Below are 19,905 nucleotides of genomic sequence, written 5' to 3'. Positions count from 1 at the left end.
GCATTCGAAACACCCCAACCCTGCCAACCCCTCGCAGGCATCTTATTAATATTCCTGTTATTCATCCAGTCTCTTCTTGTTGGTTTAAACGTTCAAAACGTTCACAAGAACAATGGCGGATGGATCTGTCCGTCCGGCTTTTAACGCAGTCACAGAGTTTAGAACAGGTTGAACAGACACAAGGATGTTTAGTAACTAATGCTGGACAGATGTAAAGATGTTTACTAACTAACACTGGACAGATGTCAAGAAGTGTACTTACTAATTTCACCTCTAGTAAAGAATATAAAGTTTCAAAGACTTTAAAAGTTTACACCGTTTGTAACGCTAACAGCTTTAACTTAGAATACCCTTTCTGACAGCGAACACATGCTAATATGCTGAAACAGTTGCTATGGGGCTTTTAATGGTCAGATGAGCTGTTCCTTTAAGAGCAGCTGATACACGGTTTCCACATTTCTATGGCATCTACACCGTCACATGATGATGTCACGCTGATGACATCACAGCACAGGATCCAGGAGGTCATCCTTCAGGAGCCCTGGCGGTGACAAGTTCGTTCCTCCGTCTCTCCCCACTTCCGTCTCCATGGTGACACGTCTGGTTGTCTTGCCGTTGGCGTCCTGACAGCCCAGAGGCATTTTTCCCTCTAGCCAGTAGGTCACCATGTCGCCCTTCCCCTGTTGGACATGCCCACGTGTGAGTGGCCAGCTCCTACTGCTCCTACTGCTCCCAGTGCTCCCATCTGTTTATTGTGTAATTTAGTGTTGGCTAAAAAATTTGCTGCTATATGTGCCTTCAATTGCCCCTTGGGGACATATAAAGTTTTTTTTAATTTCAATTTGAGTGTTCTTCGTGTTCCCAGTGTTCCCAGCGCTTCTACTGTTTCCTAGTGCTACTGATGCTCCCAGTGATTCTCAGGCCCCTTCCACACGTAGCCGGGTCTTTTTGAATATGCATCTTTTTTTCTTCCGCTTAGAAAAAAATGTGTGTGCACACGACATGATTTCCAAAAAATCTCCGTCCACACGTAACAGCATCAGTGCGTTGGTAAAAACATTTTTAAGCAGAACAACTCCTTAACAACAGGGGTGAGGATTGGGACATGGAAATTCACGCCGTTCCTCCTGGAGGACAACCTTCATTCCAGAATTCTCCCACAAGCAGGCAGTCTGACCCAGAACTGGCATATGCGTCTTTAGCGAGGAACGTGAATGAACGAATGAATTTTATTGTCATTTACATAAAAACAGAGTTCCTTGGAAAACGAGATGAGGACTGACACAGACAGAGACGGGGCGATTAAGAAATATACAAGTATAAACGTTATGACTCATAAAGAAAAAACACATGAACAAATATTCAACTGTCAAACATGTTTATAAACGTGTCTTCAATGTGGAACGGTTGTACGTCAGAAAATTGCCGTCCTCCATCTGAACTCAATGTGAAGCAGCAGCACTCGGGATTGAATCAACAAAATGACTAAAAAATGCCTGCAGTATCGTTTTTGCAATTTTAACTCCGTCTATTCTGTTTGTACAGGTAAACACAGGTCACACACATAACGTATCAGTTGTTTTCGTCGCAGGCAAGACGTACCCGGACCGAAAAAGTTTCGGTTGTCCCTGTTGTCCCTGAAACGTGTTGTCATGTGGACGAAAGGCCTAATCGTAGGAAATAAAAAGCGTTTTCAAAAAGACCCAGCTACGTGTGGACGGGGCCTCATGCTCCCAGTCCTCCTAGTGCTCCCAGTGTTCCCAGTGTTCCCAGTGCTCCCCTAGTTCCCAGTGCTGAGCTCACCTTGACCTGCAGCGTCCCCCTACATTCCAGGAGGTACCCTCCCACTTCCTCCAGCAGGTAGAAGGAACTGGAGCTGCACTGGATCTTCAGAGCTGGACAGTCAGAGGAGGGGGAAGCTAGTTAGCATAGGTTAGCATCATTAGCCTACACTCGTTATCGCAGGTGCTAGCTGTAGGGCTAATCGTTTATGTGGCAACGCCGAATGGGGACATGCTGAAAAGAGAAGCATCTGTTGCCATGGTGACTAAGCCTGGTTTAAACTCAAAATTCTTCGCTTACAACCGGACATTCCTGCCTTCTCATTGGCTCCCAGCTACATGTGACCTACTGCTAATGGTTACCACGGTTACACCATGTCGGAGGCGGGGCTCACCCAGGCTGTTGGACTCCATCCTGGAAGCCGTGTTGACCGTGTCTCCAAACAGGCAGTAGCGAGGCATCTTGGTCCCGACCACGCCCGCCACCACCGGACCTGCAGGCCAACAGGCAGACGTTACACAGGCGTCCCACCACGGCCCGTGGTGGGGTTGTGGGCCGGCGTACCAGAGTGGATCCCTGCTCGTATCTGCAGCTGGGTGTTGGGTCTGTGGGGGATCCTGAAGGTGCGGCACACGCCCACCAGGTCTAGCGCCATGCTAGCGATCTCAGAGGCATGGAGGATCCCGTTCTCCCGTGGAATGCCGGACACCACCATGTCTGCACAGGAACACAAAGCGGTCATGCCACTGTCCCAGAGGCAGAGCTATTGTGCAGGAAGTGTGTGTCGCTCACAGGCGTCTCCAATTGTTTCCACCTTGTAGACATCGTAATTGTCGATGATGTCATCGAACGTCGTGTAGAGCTTATTGAGGAAGTCCACAACCTGGTAGGGGGTACTGCTGCTGGACAGCTGTGTGAAGCCCACAATGTCACTGCACACACACACATACACACACAAACACACACGCGCACATGAAGGAGTCCTAGCAGACCAGTTACAGTATAACGCAGAGTCATGTTTAATGTGTCGCCAACGTGGCAAGGAAAAGTGTCTAAGCTGGTTTTTACAGGTGGTAATGATATGCTGATTGAATACCTGACCTGAACTCACTGACTTCCTGTCGAGAAAGACACTTCCTGTCTGACGTACCTGAAGAAGACTGTGGCGCTGACATAGCTCTGAGCCTGCAGCGGTTTTCCCTGACGCAGGTCATCCGCCACCTGCTTTGGAAGCATACCTGAAGAAGTACAGGTGTACTTTAGTACTGGTGTAGTTTAAGCACCAACTAAAACATGGCCAGCTTGCATGATACAGGCGTGTGTGTAAGACAGGCATGTGTGTTACTGTATAACAGCCGGTCTGTCCGTTGCTTCTCGTGCATGAGGTCTTGGGTCCGTTCAGCCACCAGCACCTCCAGGTGTTTGCTATACTTCTCCATCTGAAACAAACAAACAACAGTCGTGCCTCTGGGATCCTGGTGGAGCTGATCAGCTGATGGTTGTGAGTGAAACGCTTCATCACCAGGTTCATCATCATGTCCACCGGGCTGACTTTGATTGGGTTGATACGGTGGACGAACTTCTTGATTTGGTCAAAGGTGGGTCGGTGGGCGGGGTTTGAGGAGCGACAGCGTCGGATGAGCTGCAGAATCACAGGTGGGACAAACACATTGCAAGAAAGGTAAAAAGTCAGGAGGATTAGCCTTACTGGAAGAGAGAACGTTGTGATCAGCTAATATGCTAATGTTAGCTGCCGGGTGGACACACCTCCACGTAGTCAGCGGGACAGGGACAGGTGTTGTCAGGCTTACTGGAGATCAGCTCCGGGAGAGGAGGACACCAGGAGCTCTCCAGGTTGGACTCCTCCACCTGCAGGACAGCAGAACACACAACCTAAAGGGAACGTCAAACACAACCTTCACGAGTCATGTCACCGTCAGGCAGCCCACTCACCGGGACCGGGTCGCTGCGCGTGGCGATCTCCAGCAGGATGATGGAGTAGCTGGGGAAAGGAGCGTGTGACATCCCTTAGCATCAGGTCAGAGGGCTCATGTCCATAGACAGAACCATTTGGTACCTGAACACGTCTCCAGCCAGCGTCACCTCCATGTTTGAGCTGTGGAATTCAGGGGGCGTGTAGACCTCCAACAGTCTCTGCTGATAGGTGGAAAGAGGCTCAGCCCTGTCATCTCGGCGATATGTCTTCAGTGCGTAATCTGACGAGACAGAGAAAAGCCTCGACTGTTTCAATACATGAAACTGGACTGTTTCAATGCATGAACTTGGTTCAATGCGTAAACCTTGATTGTTTCACTGTGTGAACCTGGACTGTTTCACTGCGTGAACCTGAGCTGTTTCACTGTGTAGACCTGGACTGTTTCGCTGTGTGGGCCTGGACTGTTTCACCGCGTGAACCTGGACTATTTCACCTGTTATCTTGCAGACCCAGCGGTCGTCCAGGACACAGTTGAGGGAGGTCAGGCGCCCATGGCAGACGCGGTGCTGGTGGAGGTAGGACATCCCTCTGGCGACATCAGTGGCAAAGGAGAACCTGCAGGAGTGAAGACCTGGTAGTTTTTGATCCTAGACTACATGAGCAGGTAAGTCATATGATCCAGACCTCCTCCAGCATACCTGAAGCCCCAGTTCAGAGGGATCTCTTCATTGAGAAGAACGTCGTTAAGGCTCCCCTTTGGGCAGTACTCCGTTACTATGGCAACGTTTGGTACTTCAACACACCCCCCGATGAACTTGCACAGGTTGGGGTGATCTAGCTCCCTGAAAGCAGGGGTCAAAATGTTGCATGTGATACATCAGATGGTGTGTGCGTGTGTGTGTGTGTGTGTGCGTGTGTGTGTGTGTGTGTGTGTGTGTGTGTGTGTGTGTGCGCGTGCGTGCGTGCGTGCGTGCATGTGTGTGTGTTTTACCGGACTTGTTTGACCTCCTGTCTGATGGTCTTGGATAGGGAAAAGGTTTTGACCTGGACCCTCTTGATGGCGACCGTCCTGCCGTCACTGATGGGGGTGGGGGGTCAGTCACAAGGTTTGTCCAATCAGATGCATTCACATCAGATGAAACCATACCCCCATTTGTGGAAGCCGCCGCCCACAGACCTGACAGGGGGACTTACTATATCCCGGTGCAGGTGAAGGGGGTCTTGCGGTTGCCTGGTTGCCCAGTGTAGGAGCCGAGGGCGGTGACGCAGCTGGTGTTACTGTCACTGTTCCCGACCGGCACGCTCATCATGCTGGCAGTGGTCACACGGGCTTCTTGGTCTATAGGCAACACAAGAAGCGGAGGGGCTCATGTTACCGCCACACCGGGTCCACCTCACACCAGGTCCACCTCACACCAGGTCCACTACCTGGTTTGATTGCGTTGAAGTCGATGATCCAACTCTCATCCCACAGCAGCTTCTGTTTCTGGTACCTCAACCACTACAAAACACACACACTGGGCATGTCACTGAGGGATTCTGGGAGGTCAGGTCACTTCCTATTAGCGTTTGTGTTGTCAGCTTTTCACCATGGCAGTCAGGATGACGCAGACAACCAGTAGACTGAGCGGCAGGCTAATGGCTAGCTTCGTCGCTGGGGTCATTGGGCATTCACCACAATCAGCTGGACAGGTGGAACAAAGCTCCGCCTCCTCACAGAAGCCATCGCCACAGACTTAAACAGGAAAACAAATGGTCACAAAGCTAATCATTGTGCTTTCCTTTTATTTGGACCACCTGGAACTAGATCAGCCAGCACTTTTATGACAGGTCAGGTCTCAGCAGCTAGCCTTTAGCACCCCCATAAGAAATGTTGAATTCAGACGTGGCTCATGTTTCCAACCAATCAATGCACATGTGTTGCCAAATGTTTCTATAACAGCTAACAGCTAATGGTCCTGTCTAGTTGTTGTGCTCAGGTCCAATCGCAACGGATCATGATCCACAACACCTCCCTCCTGACCCTGGTGTTAGCAGCTAGGACGTGAACCCAGACGTACCCGCAGCAGGATGGACTGTCGTTTTGGCTTCTAGAGCAACCTGCATGCGACCGACTCGTATGTGAGCAATCAAGGAGGTCAAGCCTGCATGGACCAGGACCACCTGCAAGACAGAGCAAGGGGTCAAAATCCACCTCCAGACACAGAGTTTGGTCAGTAACAAAACCAGAAACATTTCTTCTACAAAGAAATGTGTCGTCTGCATACAAGGATATCAACAGGGAGATGAACAGAGACACTTCTTAGCGCTGAAGCTAGTCAGATAGCAGGAGGATTTTCCTGGAAAACCAACATGGAGCTCTTTGAGACTTCATCTGTTGATGGACATTAAGACTTTCAGAGCAAATGAGGCTCCACTCTGTCTCACGTTGGCTCCACACAACCAAAATCAGAATGGAAACCTTGAAGCTCCAAACAGACGGGTGTTTCTTTGGACTCTGACTGGGTCGGACCCTGCCATTACCTTGGCGGTCCAGTTGGTCTGGGTCATCTTGCCAGACGTGGAGATGGTGTGTGTGAAGATTTTTCCATCGTCAGGAATCCAGGGGCCACAGATACTCTCTGACATCTGACAGGAGGAACAAGAGGACAGTTACTTCAGATCCAATCTAGAGGCTGTACATGGGTCCAGAATAGGTATGTACCATGTACGCAAGTGGGCAGGAGTGGATGTTGGCGTGGTGGATGCAGCAGTTGTCCCCGTCAGCGTCTTTCCAGTTGGCTGGACAGTCGTGATTTTCACAGAAGGTCCGAGCTGTTGCTGCGTCCACGATGGAACTGGACAGAACCAGCAGATATCAGGGGGTGCGGTTCCCGTAGTTCTGGTCCATTGGAACCAGTTGGAAAACAATTGCAGTCAAACTCACCTGTGGGGAAAGACCTGGTTCCTAACGGCCCAGTGGTAGAACGAGTCTGTGGCCGTCACTGAGTATGTGACGCCGAACACCTCGCCGGTCTTCACCGTCTCCGGGGGCCGGACCACCCAGGCCATCTCCAGACCTGGGAGGGGGAGACAGGGTCGCTCGTGTGTGTGTGTGTGTGTGTGTGTGTGTGTGTGTATGTGTGTGTGTGTGTGTGTGTGTGTGTGTGACAGGCTCACCTCCACAGCTGATCATGTTGTACTCGTCGGGTTGGTCCAGAGGCCAGCAGTCGTACTCTCTGTTGTCCAGGTCGTGCCAGCAGCTCACTGGACGGATGCAACAGATGCACACCTGAACACAACAGTCAGCTGATTGATCGTCAATAGTCACGTCAGCTCACTCCCTAAAGTCAGCTCCACCACGATCAGTAATAAATGATTCATCATCAATGACCAATGAAACCAAACAAACGATCGATGGACTAACCCAGAGTAGAACCCAAAGTTTGTCCATGATGCTGAAAGACAGGAAGAGATAGACAGGAAGAGACAGACAAGACGAAAGACAGACTGGAAGAGATAGAGACAGGTCAGTCGGTGTCGGTGCTCATCCGGAGCTGAATTAAGACTGAGAGGACAGGTGGAGGAGAGAGAGAGTGGGGGTGGAAGAGGGGAGAGGGGGGGAGGTAGGTGTATCTCGTGTTTTCTGCCCTCTGGTGGTGAACACCAGAACCTTCAGGTTTGTGGAAGTGATGGAAGACTCACTCCATTTAACAGGAGGACCACTTGAAAGTCTCCAATTAGAGTACCTGGAGTATTTCTATTCCCTGTAATATTTGTAGTACCTGTAGTATTTTTAATACTTTTAGTACTTGTATTTCCTGTAGTATTTGTACTGCAGTAGCACTCTGTTGTACTTCTTGCCAGCTAATGAACGTAGTAGCAACACCTACACGCGCCAGCGGTGTCTGTCCGTGACGTCATTCCTGAGCCCGTCCGTTCCGACAGGCACGCGACTCCCCAAGAGTGCGCGAGGACGCACTTTTTTTTCCGGCGGCTCGCGCTCTGCACCGCGAAGCGAACGGGTTTGTTCTTCACCTCGAACCCGCTTTATTGAAACACCCGCGTCCACGCGCGCGCCCCCACGTCACAGACTGACTTTGAAAGAGAACCAGAAACTACAGAGTTGATGACGTTTCTCCGCTCGTCTTTGATTCCACCCGCCGAGCCTCGTTCATAACGGCTCCCGGTCCCGGTCCGGGATTAATCCGGGTTCCAGTTCCCTGAACGAGGACCATGCTGATCCGGTTCATCCTGGTTCTTCTGGTCTGCATGTGGAGCCGGAGCCACTGTCTGGACCCCAGCAGGTCAGGTTCTGGTTGTAGTCACGACCTAATGAGTCCATCTCTACCTCCCGGCGTTTCCGGCTCTGGTTCTGGTTCTGGTTCTATGTCGCCGCATAACGCGTCATAACAGATAACCAATGCTGTGATCAGAACCAAATCAGTCCGTGCTCCGTTCTAACAGCTCTGTGTTGTCTCCTTTCTTTGTTCCCTTCATTTGTTTCCTTCTTTTGTTGATGAGGTGAGCAGGAAAACAAACTGACAGATGGAGCTGTGATGTCACAGGTGGTCAGGTCTGATGTTCTGATGGACTTCCTGTGGCATTGTGTTGTCGTGTTCTGACGTGAACTGGATCCAGATCTGACCCTCGTTGACACAGGACCCTGATCTGGTCTCTGGTGGTCCACCAGGACCACCAGTGGTCCACCAGGACCACCAGAGGGTCCTTATTTACATTTATTTACTCTGTTTACTCCATGCTCTTTGCTCCATGTTTAAATGATCCTGGGGGGTTGTGGGAAGCAAACCCAATCCAGACGAGAGGAAACGAGGAACAAAGGAGGTATGTGAGGATGAGGACCTACCTTCCTCCTCCTGCTCCTCCTCTGATGTCCGTCATGTTCAGACAGGCAGCAGGAAGCAGGAGGCGTCAGGGGAACTGGTCTGAACCAGATCTGAAGACAGGGGCTCACTGGACTCTTATTCTGACAGGAGCCCCGGGTTCTGTCACGCTCTTATTTTGACAGTCCAGGACAGGAAGAGCTGCTGATCCAGTGACCTGAAGGTTCTGGTTCTGTTACAGCTGGGCTGAGCTGGGGCTGTCTGATGGTCTGTGTCGCTATGGCAACAGTGTGGAGTGTTGCTGGGGCTGGAGACAGACAGACGGAGGGCGCTGTCAGCGTGAGAACACACATACACACACATCATACTGAATGTTTGTTGTTAAATGTACTTGACATTAGCTCCACCCCTTTTTGGGGCTATATAACCAACATATAAATATGGTGTGTGCGTGTTGCGTGTGTGTGTGTGCAGCTCACTGTCAACAGGGTTGTAAACATGGCGATTGTGTTGGACCAGACAGATGCAGATGTTACCCAGGATACACGGGCAAGGCCTGTAACCACGGTAACTATGTGTATGTGTGTGTGACACTGATTTCATTTCCCATCATGCCTCTGAGACACATTCCTGTCATGCATGTTTGAATTGCAAAGGCATGTTTTACCTGAAGACCCCTCCTACACACACACACACACGCACACATACACACACACACACACACACACACACACACACGCACACACATTAATCAATCTGGTGGGGCTGTCAGTTTGTTTTCACTCCTGTCAACGTGTAGGTTTAACCTTTGACCCTGTTAGACACAGTGTGTGTGTATGTGTGTGTGTGTGTGCGCGTTCGTGTGTGCGTGCCTGTGTTTGTGTGTCAGACCTGAATGAGTGTGGCGTGAACCCTAGACCGTGTAAACACCGCTGCATGAACACACCGGGCAGCTACAAGTGTTTCTGTCAGGATGGATACACACCACACCTTGATGGCAGCTGCAGAAGTAAGTACACACACACACACACACACACAGAGACACACACTCTGCATGGCTGCACTGAACCATGTGGTGCAGGTATATTTGTTCAGCAATCACCAGTTAGCATGGTCACCATTGCTAACTTGTTATGGTAGCTTCTTAGCTCCCACTGAGTCAGTTTGTGGATGCGAGCTAACAGCTGCTGTTGCTAAACAGAGCAGCTAATCTGCTGCCATGTTGTTCCTCATTACCATGTTAGCTTTTGTCCATGCTAACCAGTTAGCAGCTAACTCCTTAAGCCATCATTGCTAGCTTGCACAGTTGCTAGCTCGCGCTGATTTCTCTACGTTCGTGCCTGCAGATGCTCGCACCTGCTACCATGCTAACTGTCAGTATGGCTGTGAGGTCACCAAGGGGGCGGTGCGCTGCACCTGTCCGTCTCCAGGGTTACGCCTGGGCCCGGACCGCCGCACTTGTGTGGGTGAGTCAGCGTTCCTGCGTGTCACCAGGTGACAGAGGCAATGTAGCTCACACACCCCCACCCTCCCTCTGCAGACGTAGACGAGTGTGTGTCAGGCGGCGGCGTGTGTCCTCGGCGCAGGAAGTGTGTGAACACGTTTGGCAGCTTTCTGTGTAAATGTCACCTGGGCTTCAAGCTGACGCTCACTGGCGGGCGCTACAGCTGCATCGGTGAGGCATCTTGGAGGATTCTGGGAGAGGTAGTCCACACACAGAATTATAGTTCTCTCTCTCTCTCTCTCTCTCTCTCTCTCTCTCTCTCTCTCTCTCCCTCTCAGATAAGGACTCTCGCCCGTTCTGCTCTCTGAACCCATCCTCTCCAAACTGCAGGTGTAAAGATGGCCGTTGTTCAGGTGACCACACCTTATTAGCTAGTTACTTGTGTTAGTTTACGCATGCTGGCTAGCTACTGCTAATGAGAGCTGAAATGAAGCTCCTTCAAACTGTTTGAGCTGGTCCTACAGGTAAATTCATAATACTGTAGGAATTAAGTACTTTTAATTCAATGAAGTACTTTTACTGTGAAGTCTATCTGTTTTCTTTCAGCTCTTCTCAAAGTTAAAGTAGAGCCACAAAGACCAAGAAGTAAAAGTACAACGCCTGCAAAAACTATGACCACAAATAGTAATACTAGACCTACTACTACCACTAGTATTACTACTAATCCCACTACTAGTAGTAGTAGGTCTTCTACGACTACAACTAGACCTACTAGTACTACTATACCTACTACTACTAGTAGAGCTACTACAACAAGTAGACCTACTACTACTTCTAGTGCTACTAGACCTACTTTGACTAGACCTATTACTACTAGACTTTATACTACTATACCTATTACTACTACTACTAGACATTATACTACTATACCTAATACTAATACTACTAGACCTTATACTACTATACCTAATACTGCTACTATTTCTACCACAAATACTTCAAGAGGTACACCTGCTCCGACTGTGACTATTACAGCTGGAACAGATACTTCAGCTGCTAGCATTAATGCTAGCATTACTGCTAGCATTACTACGAGTAGTACTCCAACGATGGCTCCTTCTATGACAAGCAGCTCTCTGGTATCGACCAATACGATCAAGGAGGAGGTGATTCACAGGCAGCGAGGAGATGTTCACAGTAAGTGCTGAGTTTAAAACCAACTGTAGTACCATAACTGTTGCTATTACTACAGCTATACTACAACCCACTGTAGTACCAGTACTACTGCTATTCCTACAGCTGTACTATAACTCATTGTAGCACTATTACTACAGCTATAACTACAGCTTTACAACAACTGACTGTAGTAACAGGACTACTACTAGTGCTGCAGCTACCACTGCTGCTATGACTACAACTTCACTGCAACCCACTGTACTACCATTACTACTTTTATTACTGCAGCAGTACTACAACCCACAATAGTACGATTTTACTAATGCTACTACTACAGCTATAATACATCCCACTGTAGTATCATTACTACTGCTATTACAAAAATTATAATACAACCCTTTATAGTACCATTACTGCTGCTATTACTGCAGCTTTACTACAACCGTCTGTAGCACCACTACTATGGCCTCATGTGTTGATGGGCATGTCTGTTTGTCAGTCCCACGTCAACCGGGACGACACCAGGTGTTGGATTTTGACGTCGAACTGGGGACCACAGCGGAGGACGCTGGAGACGATCCCAGTGAGTGCTTGTTGGGGTGGTTGTCACGGTTACCTTAGGTGTCACTGACGCAGAATGCAATTTGACAGACAGACAAAACACAACTAAAGTTGATGTGTTGTTGTGGTAACAGGTCCTGAATGTCTCTGGTTCTGTCCATCACAGACGTCGGCGAGCTCCGCTGTACGTTCGACCAGGGACTGTGTGATTGGACGAGTGAGGAAGAAGGAGACCTCCACTGGGAGACGCCCCCCAGCCCTGCAGGTCGACCTCGTCTAACATCACTAAAGTTTGCATCATGTATCAGTAACACAACCGATCACAAGGTCAAATGTTTTGTCTGTAGGTGGGCGGTACCTGTCTGTCCAAGAGCTGAAGGCGGGACAGAAGAGCATTCGCGGTGCTCGATTGGCTATACAGACTGTCCCACAGTGGAGCCATGGCGACTTGTGTTTCTCTTTCTCCCATTGGTTGTCGGGGCATCATGTGGGCGTGCTTCAGCTGTTTGTCAAAAGGAGAGAACAAAGGTAGCTCAGCCAATCACATTCAGTCATGTCACTTTAAGGTCATTCAGTTAAATATACAGGAAGAACGCTCTTCTCTGCGTCCCATTGGTCGCTGTGAGTCACCTGATTGAGAGTAAGAGGACAAGTTTGCATGTTTATTGCAAACATGTAAACACAAACAAGCAGATTAAATAAAGCTTTGGCATTTGTTTGTTTTTGTTTGATTGGCTCATGCAGGTCTAGCTCTGCCCTCTGGGGCAGGACAGGTGGACATGGTTGGAGACGCACGCAGGTTACCGTGACAATGCACCCTCGGGACAAGGTAAGAATCATGCCTGTGACCTTTGACCCTCAGCTGGTTGTTGTGGGAGCAGAGGGTGGGGCTTATGGGTCTGTCACCTGCCGTGTGTCGTCAGGTGTTGCTGAGGGCCGAGCGGCGGAAAGGACGAACGGGTCCAATCGCTGTCGATGATGTCACCGTGAAACGGGGGACGTGTTGATGACATCACAACATCCCACAGTCGCCTTCACATCAGATGAGGAGTGGACCTTAATCATGGATGAGTTGGAAGACACTTGCCGCTACAAAGGAGACATAAGCTAATGTTTGCTATGACACTACAAAGGAGCGTTTGAGCATTTTGAGCATCATGTAAAGTTAGCCTAGACACATTGAACCTGTTTTTTATCGCTGTCACGTTAATGATTTGTAGTATTTATACATCAATATGTCATAGAATAAAGTCAAACGAAGTTTCGTGTGATGTTGTTGCTCCTCTGAACATGTGATCGTCTGATAAACGTTTTCTGCAGGCAGCATGAATAAAGTATAGTATAAGAGCAGATTAACTACACCAGACATATAAGATGCCAAACTTTGTTAGCGTGATGCTATGAACCTAAAACCTGCTGTTGGTGACTGAACCTGTTTTATGACAGACGCCGGTCGTGGAGTTCGTCTCCACCTCTGACTTCTGCAGGAAGTTGCAGCGCTAGGAGGGCAGTGACCCGTCAGTTGATGGGCATGTCCAACATCTGCTTCAGAGACACACACCCTGAAGGGTGGAGCCAACTGATTGGTGCTTTCCTGCAAGAGCCACAGATTCCTAAATTTATGGAAGAGTCAGAGCTGTGGTTCCTGCTCGCCCTATAATCATCAGGGGTGGCTGCGGCGAGCAGTAGAGCAGGTCGTCCAATGATCATAAGATTGACAGTTAGATTCCCACTCCCGCCCAGTCAATTCGGAGTGTGAGCTAACAGTGGAAGGTGTCAGCTCACACTCCAAAACGAGCACTGCCGAGGCGCCCTTGAGCAAAGCGCCATTCCCTTCACAAGCTGCTCATTAGGGTGTACCACAACGGATCTGCCCGCCACTCTACTGCATGCCTATAGGCCCCTTGTGTCTGTTGCGGATTACAACCCTAAGACAGTAACACAGACCTGAGGAGACAAGACTGCTCCCTGCTGGACGAAGACTTGTACTGCAGTACGTCACAGAGTACAATGGTAACTCTACTTACGAATGTCTCTACATACTTAATTTTCTACTTACGAAACGCCTCAACAGTAAAATATTGCCTCTAGTTACGAAAGAAATTTCAAGTTACGAAAGGTAAAAATACAGTACGGGCTGCTACTCGCAGCTCCGAAGGTTCCTGAACGCAACATTCTTATGGCTGTTCTGCCATTGGCTATTACCTAGCATCTTCCTGGCATCCCATTGGCTAAGAGGGACCTCTGTATAGCTAGATACGTGTCTATGCAGCATCCTCGTCATTCGTCCCTCGACCCATAAGGTGTTCTGATAGTTTTACGCAAATATCTTAACTTTTTGAGTATTCGCTAGGTACCCTAAGAAAGTGACGGAGAAAAGAGGAAAAGAAAAGATGAAGAAAAGAGGTTTTTTGTCCGTACAAACAAAGCAAGAAAAGCATAATAGAAAAGCATGAAAAAGGGATGTATTTGGTTGATCTCGCCAAAGAATATGGCCGTAACGCAGCTACAATCGCCACGTTATTAAAACAAAAGGAAGTTTAAGGAGTTTAAGGCATCACGTGGGTGGTTGGAGAAGTTCAAAAGGAGGACTGGAATTCAGTCTGTTGTTCGGCATGGTGAGGCAACTAGCACATGAACCAAAGAGGGCAAAAAACAATGAGGACAGCTGTTAAAAGGTCAATGACCATCAATTTTATTCTTTACTCTTTGTTTTTTACATTAAGCACAACTCTCATTTATTGTGTAATAACGTAATTGTAACATGTATTTGTTACATGTTTTGATGCATTTTTATGCTTTTTAAAACGTTTATGTCTGAATTTTGGGGGGCTTGGAACAGATTAGGGCATTTGCACGGAAAACCGTCTCTACTTACGAAATTTTCTACTTACGAAATTTCTTCCAGAACCAATTAATTTCGTAAGTAGAGGTACCACTGTACTTATATTGCAGTACGTCACAGAGGATGTACTTCTACTACAGAAGATCACAGAGGAAGTACTTATACTGGACCAGAGTCTTGAGGGAAATCAGTTCACTAACCCCACCAGCTGCTCCAGGACGCTCTATGTGTGCGTGTGCACGTGCATGATTTTTTGTTTCTTCTACAAAGTATGTGATGCACTGGCATCACGCCTGGGTTGTAACTTGCCTCATGCCCCCAGTCATACCCGCGACAGCAGATGAAGCGGGTGCTGAAGGTGAATGAATGTATTGGTCAGCTGCTCTCTTGTGGTGTCCACTTGTGTCCAGCAGGGGGAGAAGCAGCTCCAACAAACTACAGGAATAGGAACTGGTCAATTCATGTATAGGAAACAGCGACTGATGAGGCGTCCACTTAGCTCACTGTTCAGCTCTGATTGGTTCTTTTATGATAACAGTATTTCTGGCAGTAAACTATTGCTATTATTACTACTTTATTACTAATGCAAAACTACTACTACTGCTACTATATTACTATTACTACTGTCATAATACTACTACTGCTGCTAATGTAGCTGCAAGAGGGCACAAGCCGGTGTCTTATTGTGCCGGTCCCAAGCCCGGATAAATACAGAGGGTTGTGTCAGGAAGGGCATCCAACGTACACTTTTGCCAAATCAAACGTGAATCAAATCTATGACTTCCATATCGGATCTGTCGCGGCCCGAGTTAACAACGACCGCCATCGGTGCTGTTGACCTGCAGGGTGCCGGTGGAAATTGGACTACTGTTGTTCGAAGAATGAGAGGAGGAAAGTGTGTTCTTAGGAAGAGAGAGAAGAGGAATGCCAAGAGTATAGGACTGAGAGTAGGGACGTTGAATGTTGGAACAATGACAGGAAGAGGTAGAGAGTTGGTTGACATGATGCAGAGGAGGAAGGTAGACATACTGTGTGTGCAGGAGACCAGGTGGAAAGGTAGCAAGGATAGAAGTTTGGGAGCAGGTTTCAAGTTGTTCCATTATGGTGCAGATAGGAAGAGAAATGGAGGAGGAGTTATCTTGGAGGAGGACTTTGTTAGGATTGTTCTGGAGGTAAAAAAGAGTGTCGGATAGATTGATGAGTATGAAGCAAGAAATCGAAGGTGTGATGTTCAATGTTGTTAGTGGCGATGCTCCACAGGTAGGATGTGAGCTGGAGGAGAAGGAGAAATTCTGGTTGAACTTTGATGAAGTGATGCAGAGCATACCTTGAAGTAAGAGAGTTGTCATTGGTGCAGACTTCAATGGACATGATGGTGCAGGAAACACAGGTGATGAGGAGGTGATGGGCAGGTTTGGTATCCGGGAGAGGAACGCAGAAGGACAGATGGTAGTTGACTTTGCAAAAAGGATGGAAATGGCTATAGTGAATACTTTCTTTCAGAAGAGGAAGGAACATAAGGTGACCTATAAGAGTAGAGGTAGAAGCACACAGGTATAGACTACATTTTGTGTAGACGGTGTAATCTGAAGGACATCAGCGACTGCAAAGTGGTGGTAGGCGAGAGTGTAGCTAAACAGCAAGGGATGGTGGTGTGTAGGATGACTCTGGTGGTGAAGAAAAGGAAGAGGGGAAAGGCTGAGCAGAGGACGAAATGGTGGAAGCTAAAAAAGGAAGACTGTTGCAGGACCTTTAGGAAGGAGTTAAGACAGGCTCTGGGTGGTCAGGAGGTGCGTCCAGATGACTGGACAACTGCAGCTAATGAGATCTGGGAGACACGTAGGACAGTACTTTCATCTGGGATGAAAGTAGATAAGGAGACTTGGTGGTGGAATGAGGAGGTCCAGGAGTGTATACAGAGAAAGAGGTTAGCTAAGAAGAAGTGGGACACTGAGAGGACTGAGGAGAGTAGACAAGAGTACAGGGAGATGCAGCATAAGGTGAAAGTAGAGGTCACAAAGGCCAAACAAGGGGCTTATGATGACTTGTATAGGTTGGACAGTAAAGAGGGAGAGACTGATCTATACCGGTTGGCAAGACAGAGAGATAGAGATGGGAAGGACGTGCAGCAGGTTACAGTGATTAAGGATAGGGACGGAAGTCTATTGACAGGTGCCAGTAGTGTGATGGGAAGATGGAAAGAGTACTTTGAAGACTTGATGAACGTGGAAAATGAGAGATAACAAAGACTAGAAGAGGTGACTGTTGTGGACCAAGAAGTAGCAAAGATTAGTCAGGATGAAGTGAGGAGGGCATTGAAGAGGATGAAGTGTGGAAAGGCAGTCGGTCTCGATGATATACCTGTAGAGGTATGGAAGTGTCTAGGAGAGGTGGCAGTAGAGTTTCTGACTAGATTGTTCAACAGGATCTTAGATAGTGAGAAGATGCCTGAGGAATGGATGAGAAGTGTGCTGGTGCCCATTTTTAAGAAAAAGGGAGATGTACAGAGTTGTGGCAACTACAGGGGAATAAAGCTGATGAGCCATACAAGGAAGTTATGGGAGAGAGTAGTGGAAGATAGACTAAGGGCAGAAGTGAGTATTTGTGAGCAACAGTATGGTTTCATGCCAAAAAAGAGTACTACAGATGCAGTATTTGCTTTGAGGATGTTGAAAGAGAAGTACAGAGGGAGCTGCATTGTGTTTTTGTAGATACAGTGGTACCTCTACTTACGAAATTAATTGGTTCTGGAAGAAATTAGGTAAGTAGAAAATTACGTAAGTAGAAGAAGTACACTTTATTAATCCCCGCAGGGGGATTACATAGTCACTGAGGTATTTTTACGTGTTCTTTGTTTTAGTTTTTATGTCAATCTGTGTATACACAGGCTCCGTGAAACACAGCACACAGGGGGGCCTGTAAGCATGCAGTTAGCAGTTAGTACACACATCAAACAACACACATAGGGAGGTAGAGTGACGGGCAGCAGCTTCAGGAACGCGCCCCAATTGAGCAGCTTGTAGGGGGGACGGCGCCTTGCTCAAGGGCGCCTCGGCAGTGGCTGGGAGGTGAGCTGACACCTCCCGCCGTCAGCTCACACTCCTGGCGGGAGCGGGATTCGATCCGCCCATGGTTGGGGTGATCTGTCTACAAGACATCTGCTCTACCGCTGAGCCACTGCCGCCCCAAGTAGAGATGCATTTTCCATGCAAATGCAGTAATCCGTTCCAAGCCCACAAAAATTCCGACATAAATGTTTTATGAAGCATAAAAATGCATCAAAACATGTAACAAATACATGTTACGATTAGATTATTACACAATAAATGAGAGTTGAGCATAACGTAAAAAACAAAGAATAGCGTTAAGAATATCTCACGATGCCAAACAACAGAGTGAACTCCAGTCCTCCTTTTGAACTTCTCCAACCACCCATGCGATGCCTTAAACTCCTTAAACTTAATTTTGTTTAAATAACATGGCGATTGTAGATTTTTGGCCATATTCTTTGGCGAGATCAACCAAACGCATCCCTTTCTCATGCTCTTCTATTATCTCTTGCTTTGTTTGTATGGACAAAAAAACTCTTCGTCTTTTCTTTTCCTCTTTTCTCCGTCACTTTCTAGGGGTCCATAGTGAATGCATACTCAAGAAGTTTTTATATTTGCGCAAAACTATCAGAACACCTCATGGGGTCGAGTGCCTAATGCTGAGACACTCCATAAGCACCGTTCTAGATCCACACAGAGGTGGAGTGGCATCCCTCTTAGCCAATGGGATGCCAGGAAGATACGTAATAGGTAATAGCCAATGGCAAAGCAACTATGAGAATGTTGCGTGCAGCAACATGTGGGAGATTCGAGTATCAGCCGATACTGTGTTTTTACATTACGTAAGTCGAAATTTCTTTCATAAGTAGAGGTAATATTTTCCTGCTGAGAAATTTCGTAAGTATAAAATTTCATAAGTAGAGACATTCGTAATTAGAGGTATCACTGTATGGATAAAGCTTATGACAGGGTGCCCAGAGAGGAACTGTGGTATTGTATGAAGAAGTCTGGCGTGAAAGAGAAGTATGTTAGAGCGGTGCAGGACATGTATGAGGACTGTAAGACAGTGGTGAGGTGTGCTGTAGGTGTGACAGAGGAGTTCAAGGTGGAGGTGGGACTGCATCTGAGATCAGCTGTGAGCCCCTTCTCGTTTGCTATGGTGATGGACAGGCTGACAGACGAGGTTAGACAGGAATCTCCATGGACTATGATGTTTGCAGATGACATTGTGATCTGCAATGAGAGCAGGGAACAGGTGGAGGAGAAGCTAGAGAGGTGGAGGTTTGTCCTGGAAAGGAGAGGAATGAAGGTTAGCCGCAGTAAGACAGAGTACATGTGTGTGAATGAGAGGAACCCAAGTGGAAGAGTGAGGTTACAGGGAGAAGAGATCAAGAAGGTGGACGACTTTAAGTACTTTGGGGTCAACAGTCCAGAGCAATAGAGAGTGTGGAAAAGAGGTGAAGAAGCGTGTACAGGCAGGATGGAACGGGTGGAGGAAAGTGTCAGGTGTGATGTGTGATAGAAGAGTTTCAGCTAAAATGAAAGGAAAGGCTTAAAAAACTGTGGTGAGACCAGCGATGTTGTTTGGTCTAGAGACAGTGTCACTGAGGAAAAGACAGGAGACAGAGCTGGAGGTAGCAGAGATGAAGATGCTGAGGTTCTCTCTGGGAGTGACCAGGATGGATAGGATCAGGAATGAGTACATCAGAGGGACAGCACATGTTAGAGGTTCTGGAGATAAAGTCAGAGAGGCCAGACTGAGATGGTTTGGACATGTCCAGAGGAGAGATAGTGAATATACTAGTAGAAGGATGCTGAGTTTTGAACTGCCAGGCAGGAGGCCTAGAGGAAAACCAAGGAGGAGGTTTATGGATGTAGTGGAAGAGGACATGAAGGTAGTTGGTGGGAGAGAGGAGGATGCAGAAGACAGGGTTAGATGGAGGCAACTGATTCGCTTTGGTGACCCATGAAGCGAAAAGCCGAAAGGAGAAGAATAAGAGACTGCTACTACTATTATTACTACTAATTATTACTACTACTACTAATTTACTAATACAATACTCTACCAATACTCTAGCACGTCTATTACTATACTAATATGATACAACTACTACTAACGTACTTTTACTGTTACTACTACTACTATTACTACTACTACTACAACTACTACTACCCTCCTTTCCTCCAGTGAGGCACTCGATGGTGTGTGAATGTGTGTGATTGTTTGTGATTGGCAGCCACGCCTCCGTCAGTCTGCCCCAGGGCAGCTGTGGCTACATACGTAGCTT

At 47.8% G+C, this 19,905-nt stretch overlaps 2 protein-coding genes across 4 annotated transcripts; one reads left to right on the top strand and one right to left on the bottom strand.

The window, feature by feature from the left end:
* Positions 1 to 17: 17 nt before the first annotated feature.
* On the bottom strand, positions 18 to 9,107 carry LOC137590937 (atrial natriuretic peptide receptor 1-like). 3 transcript variants are annotated; one of them, XM_068308805.1, is made up of 23 exons: positions 8,565 to 9,107; positions 6,878 to 6,989; positions 6,645 to 6,777; positions 6,423 to 6,555; positions 6,242 to 6,346; positions 5,779 to 5,881; positions 5,308 to 5,453; positions 5,147 to 5,219; positions 4,913 to 5,057; positions 4,710 to 4,796; positions 4,417 to 4,560; positions 4,212 to 4,333; positions 3,860 to 3,998; positions 3,736 to 3,784; positions 3,550 to 3,651; positions 3,305 to 3,424; positions 3,128 to 3,221; positions 2,933 to 3,020; positions 2,575 to 2,714; positions 2,347 to 2,499; positions 2,177 to 2,275; positions 1,804 to 1,895; positions 18 to 680 (listed from the first exon to the last, which is right to left on the bottom strand). In XM_068308805.1, exons 2-23 carry the CDS (start codon positions 6,891 to 6,893, stop codon positions 504 to 506), a joined length of 2,460 nt encoding a protein of 819 aa, XP_068164906.1. In that variant the 5' UTR covers positions 6,894 to 6,989; positions 8,565 to 9,107; the 3' UTR covers positions 18 to 503. The 3 variants fall into 3 exon arrangements, with proteins under 3 accessions (XP_068164906.1, XP_068164905.1, XP_068164904.1); XM_068308804.1 differs by lacking the exon at positions 8,565 to 9,107 and adding an exon at positions 7,591 to 7,703; XM_068308803.1 differs by lacking the exon at positions 8,565 to 9,107 and adding an exon at positions 7,125 to 7,237.
* On the top strand, positions 7,339 to 12,980 carry LOC137590938 (nephronectin-like). The gene is made up of 13 exons (XM_068308806.1): positions 7,339 to 8,004; positions 8,783 to 8,880; positions 9,016 to 9,108; positions 9,431 to 9,550; positions 9,888 to 10,007; positions 10,082 to 10,216; positions 10,324 to 10,398; positions 10,592 to 11,182; positions 11,661 to 11,744; positions 11,889 to 11,987; positions 12,070 to 12,250; positions 12,467 to 12,551; positions 12,646 to 12,980. Exons 1-13 carry the CDS (start codon positions 7,934 to 7,936, stop codon positions 12,727 to 12,729), a joined length of 1,836 nt encoding a protein of 611 aa, XP_068164907.1. The 5' UTR covers positions 7,339 to 7,933; the 3' UTR covers positions 12,730 to 12,980.
* The last annotated feature ends 6,925 nt before the right edge of the window (positions 12,981 to 19,905 follow it).

This window comes from Antennarius striatus, chromosome 23 (genome assembly GCF_040054535.1).
Source record: "Antennarius striatus isolate MH-2024 chromosome 23, ASM4005453v1, whole genome shotgun sequence".
NCBI classification, from domain to species: Eukaryota; Metazoa; Chordata; class Actinopteri; order Lophiiformes; family Antennariidae; genus Antennarius; species Antennarius striatus.
The sequence above is the reverse complement of the archived record's forward strand: the minus strand, read 5'-3'. Positions and strand labels throughout refer to the sequence as shown.

Excerpts from the sequence above, each read along its gene's own strand:
- LOC137590937 (XM_068308803.1), bottom strand. The coding sequence starts at position 7,151 with ATGGACAAACTTTGGGTTCTACTCTGG. Across the intron at positions 2,715-2,932 it reads AGCGCCACAGTCTTCTTCAG|TGACATTGTGGGCTTCACAC; the intron begins GTACGTCAGACA and ends GTGTGTGTGCAG. Across the intron at positions 1,896-2,176 it reads GATGGAGTCCAACAGCCTGG|CTCTGAAGATCCAGTGCAGC; the intron begins GTGAGCCCCGCC and ends CTGACTGTCCAG.
- LOC137590938 (XM_068308806.1), top strand. The coding sequence starts at position 7,934 with ATGCTGATCCGGTTCATCCTGGTTCTTCTGGTCTGCATGTGGAGCCGG. Across the intron at positions 8,881-9,015 it reads AGACGGAGGGCGCTGTCAGC|CTCACTGTCAACAGGGTTGT; the intron begins GTGAGAACACAC and ends GTGTGTGTGCAG. Across the intron at positions 10,399-10,591 it reads TAAAGATGGCCGTTGTTCAG|CTCTTCTCAAAGTTAAAGTA; the intron begins GTGACCACACCT and ends GTTTTCTTTCAG.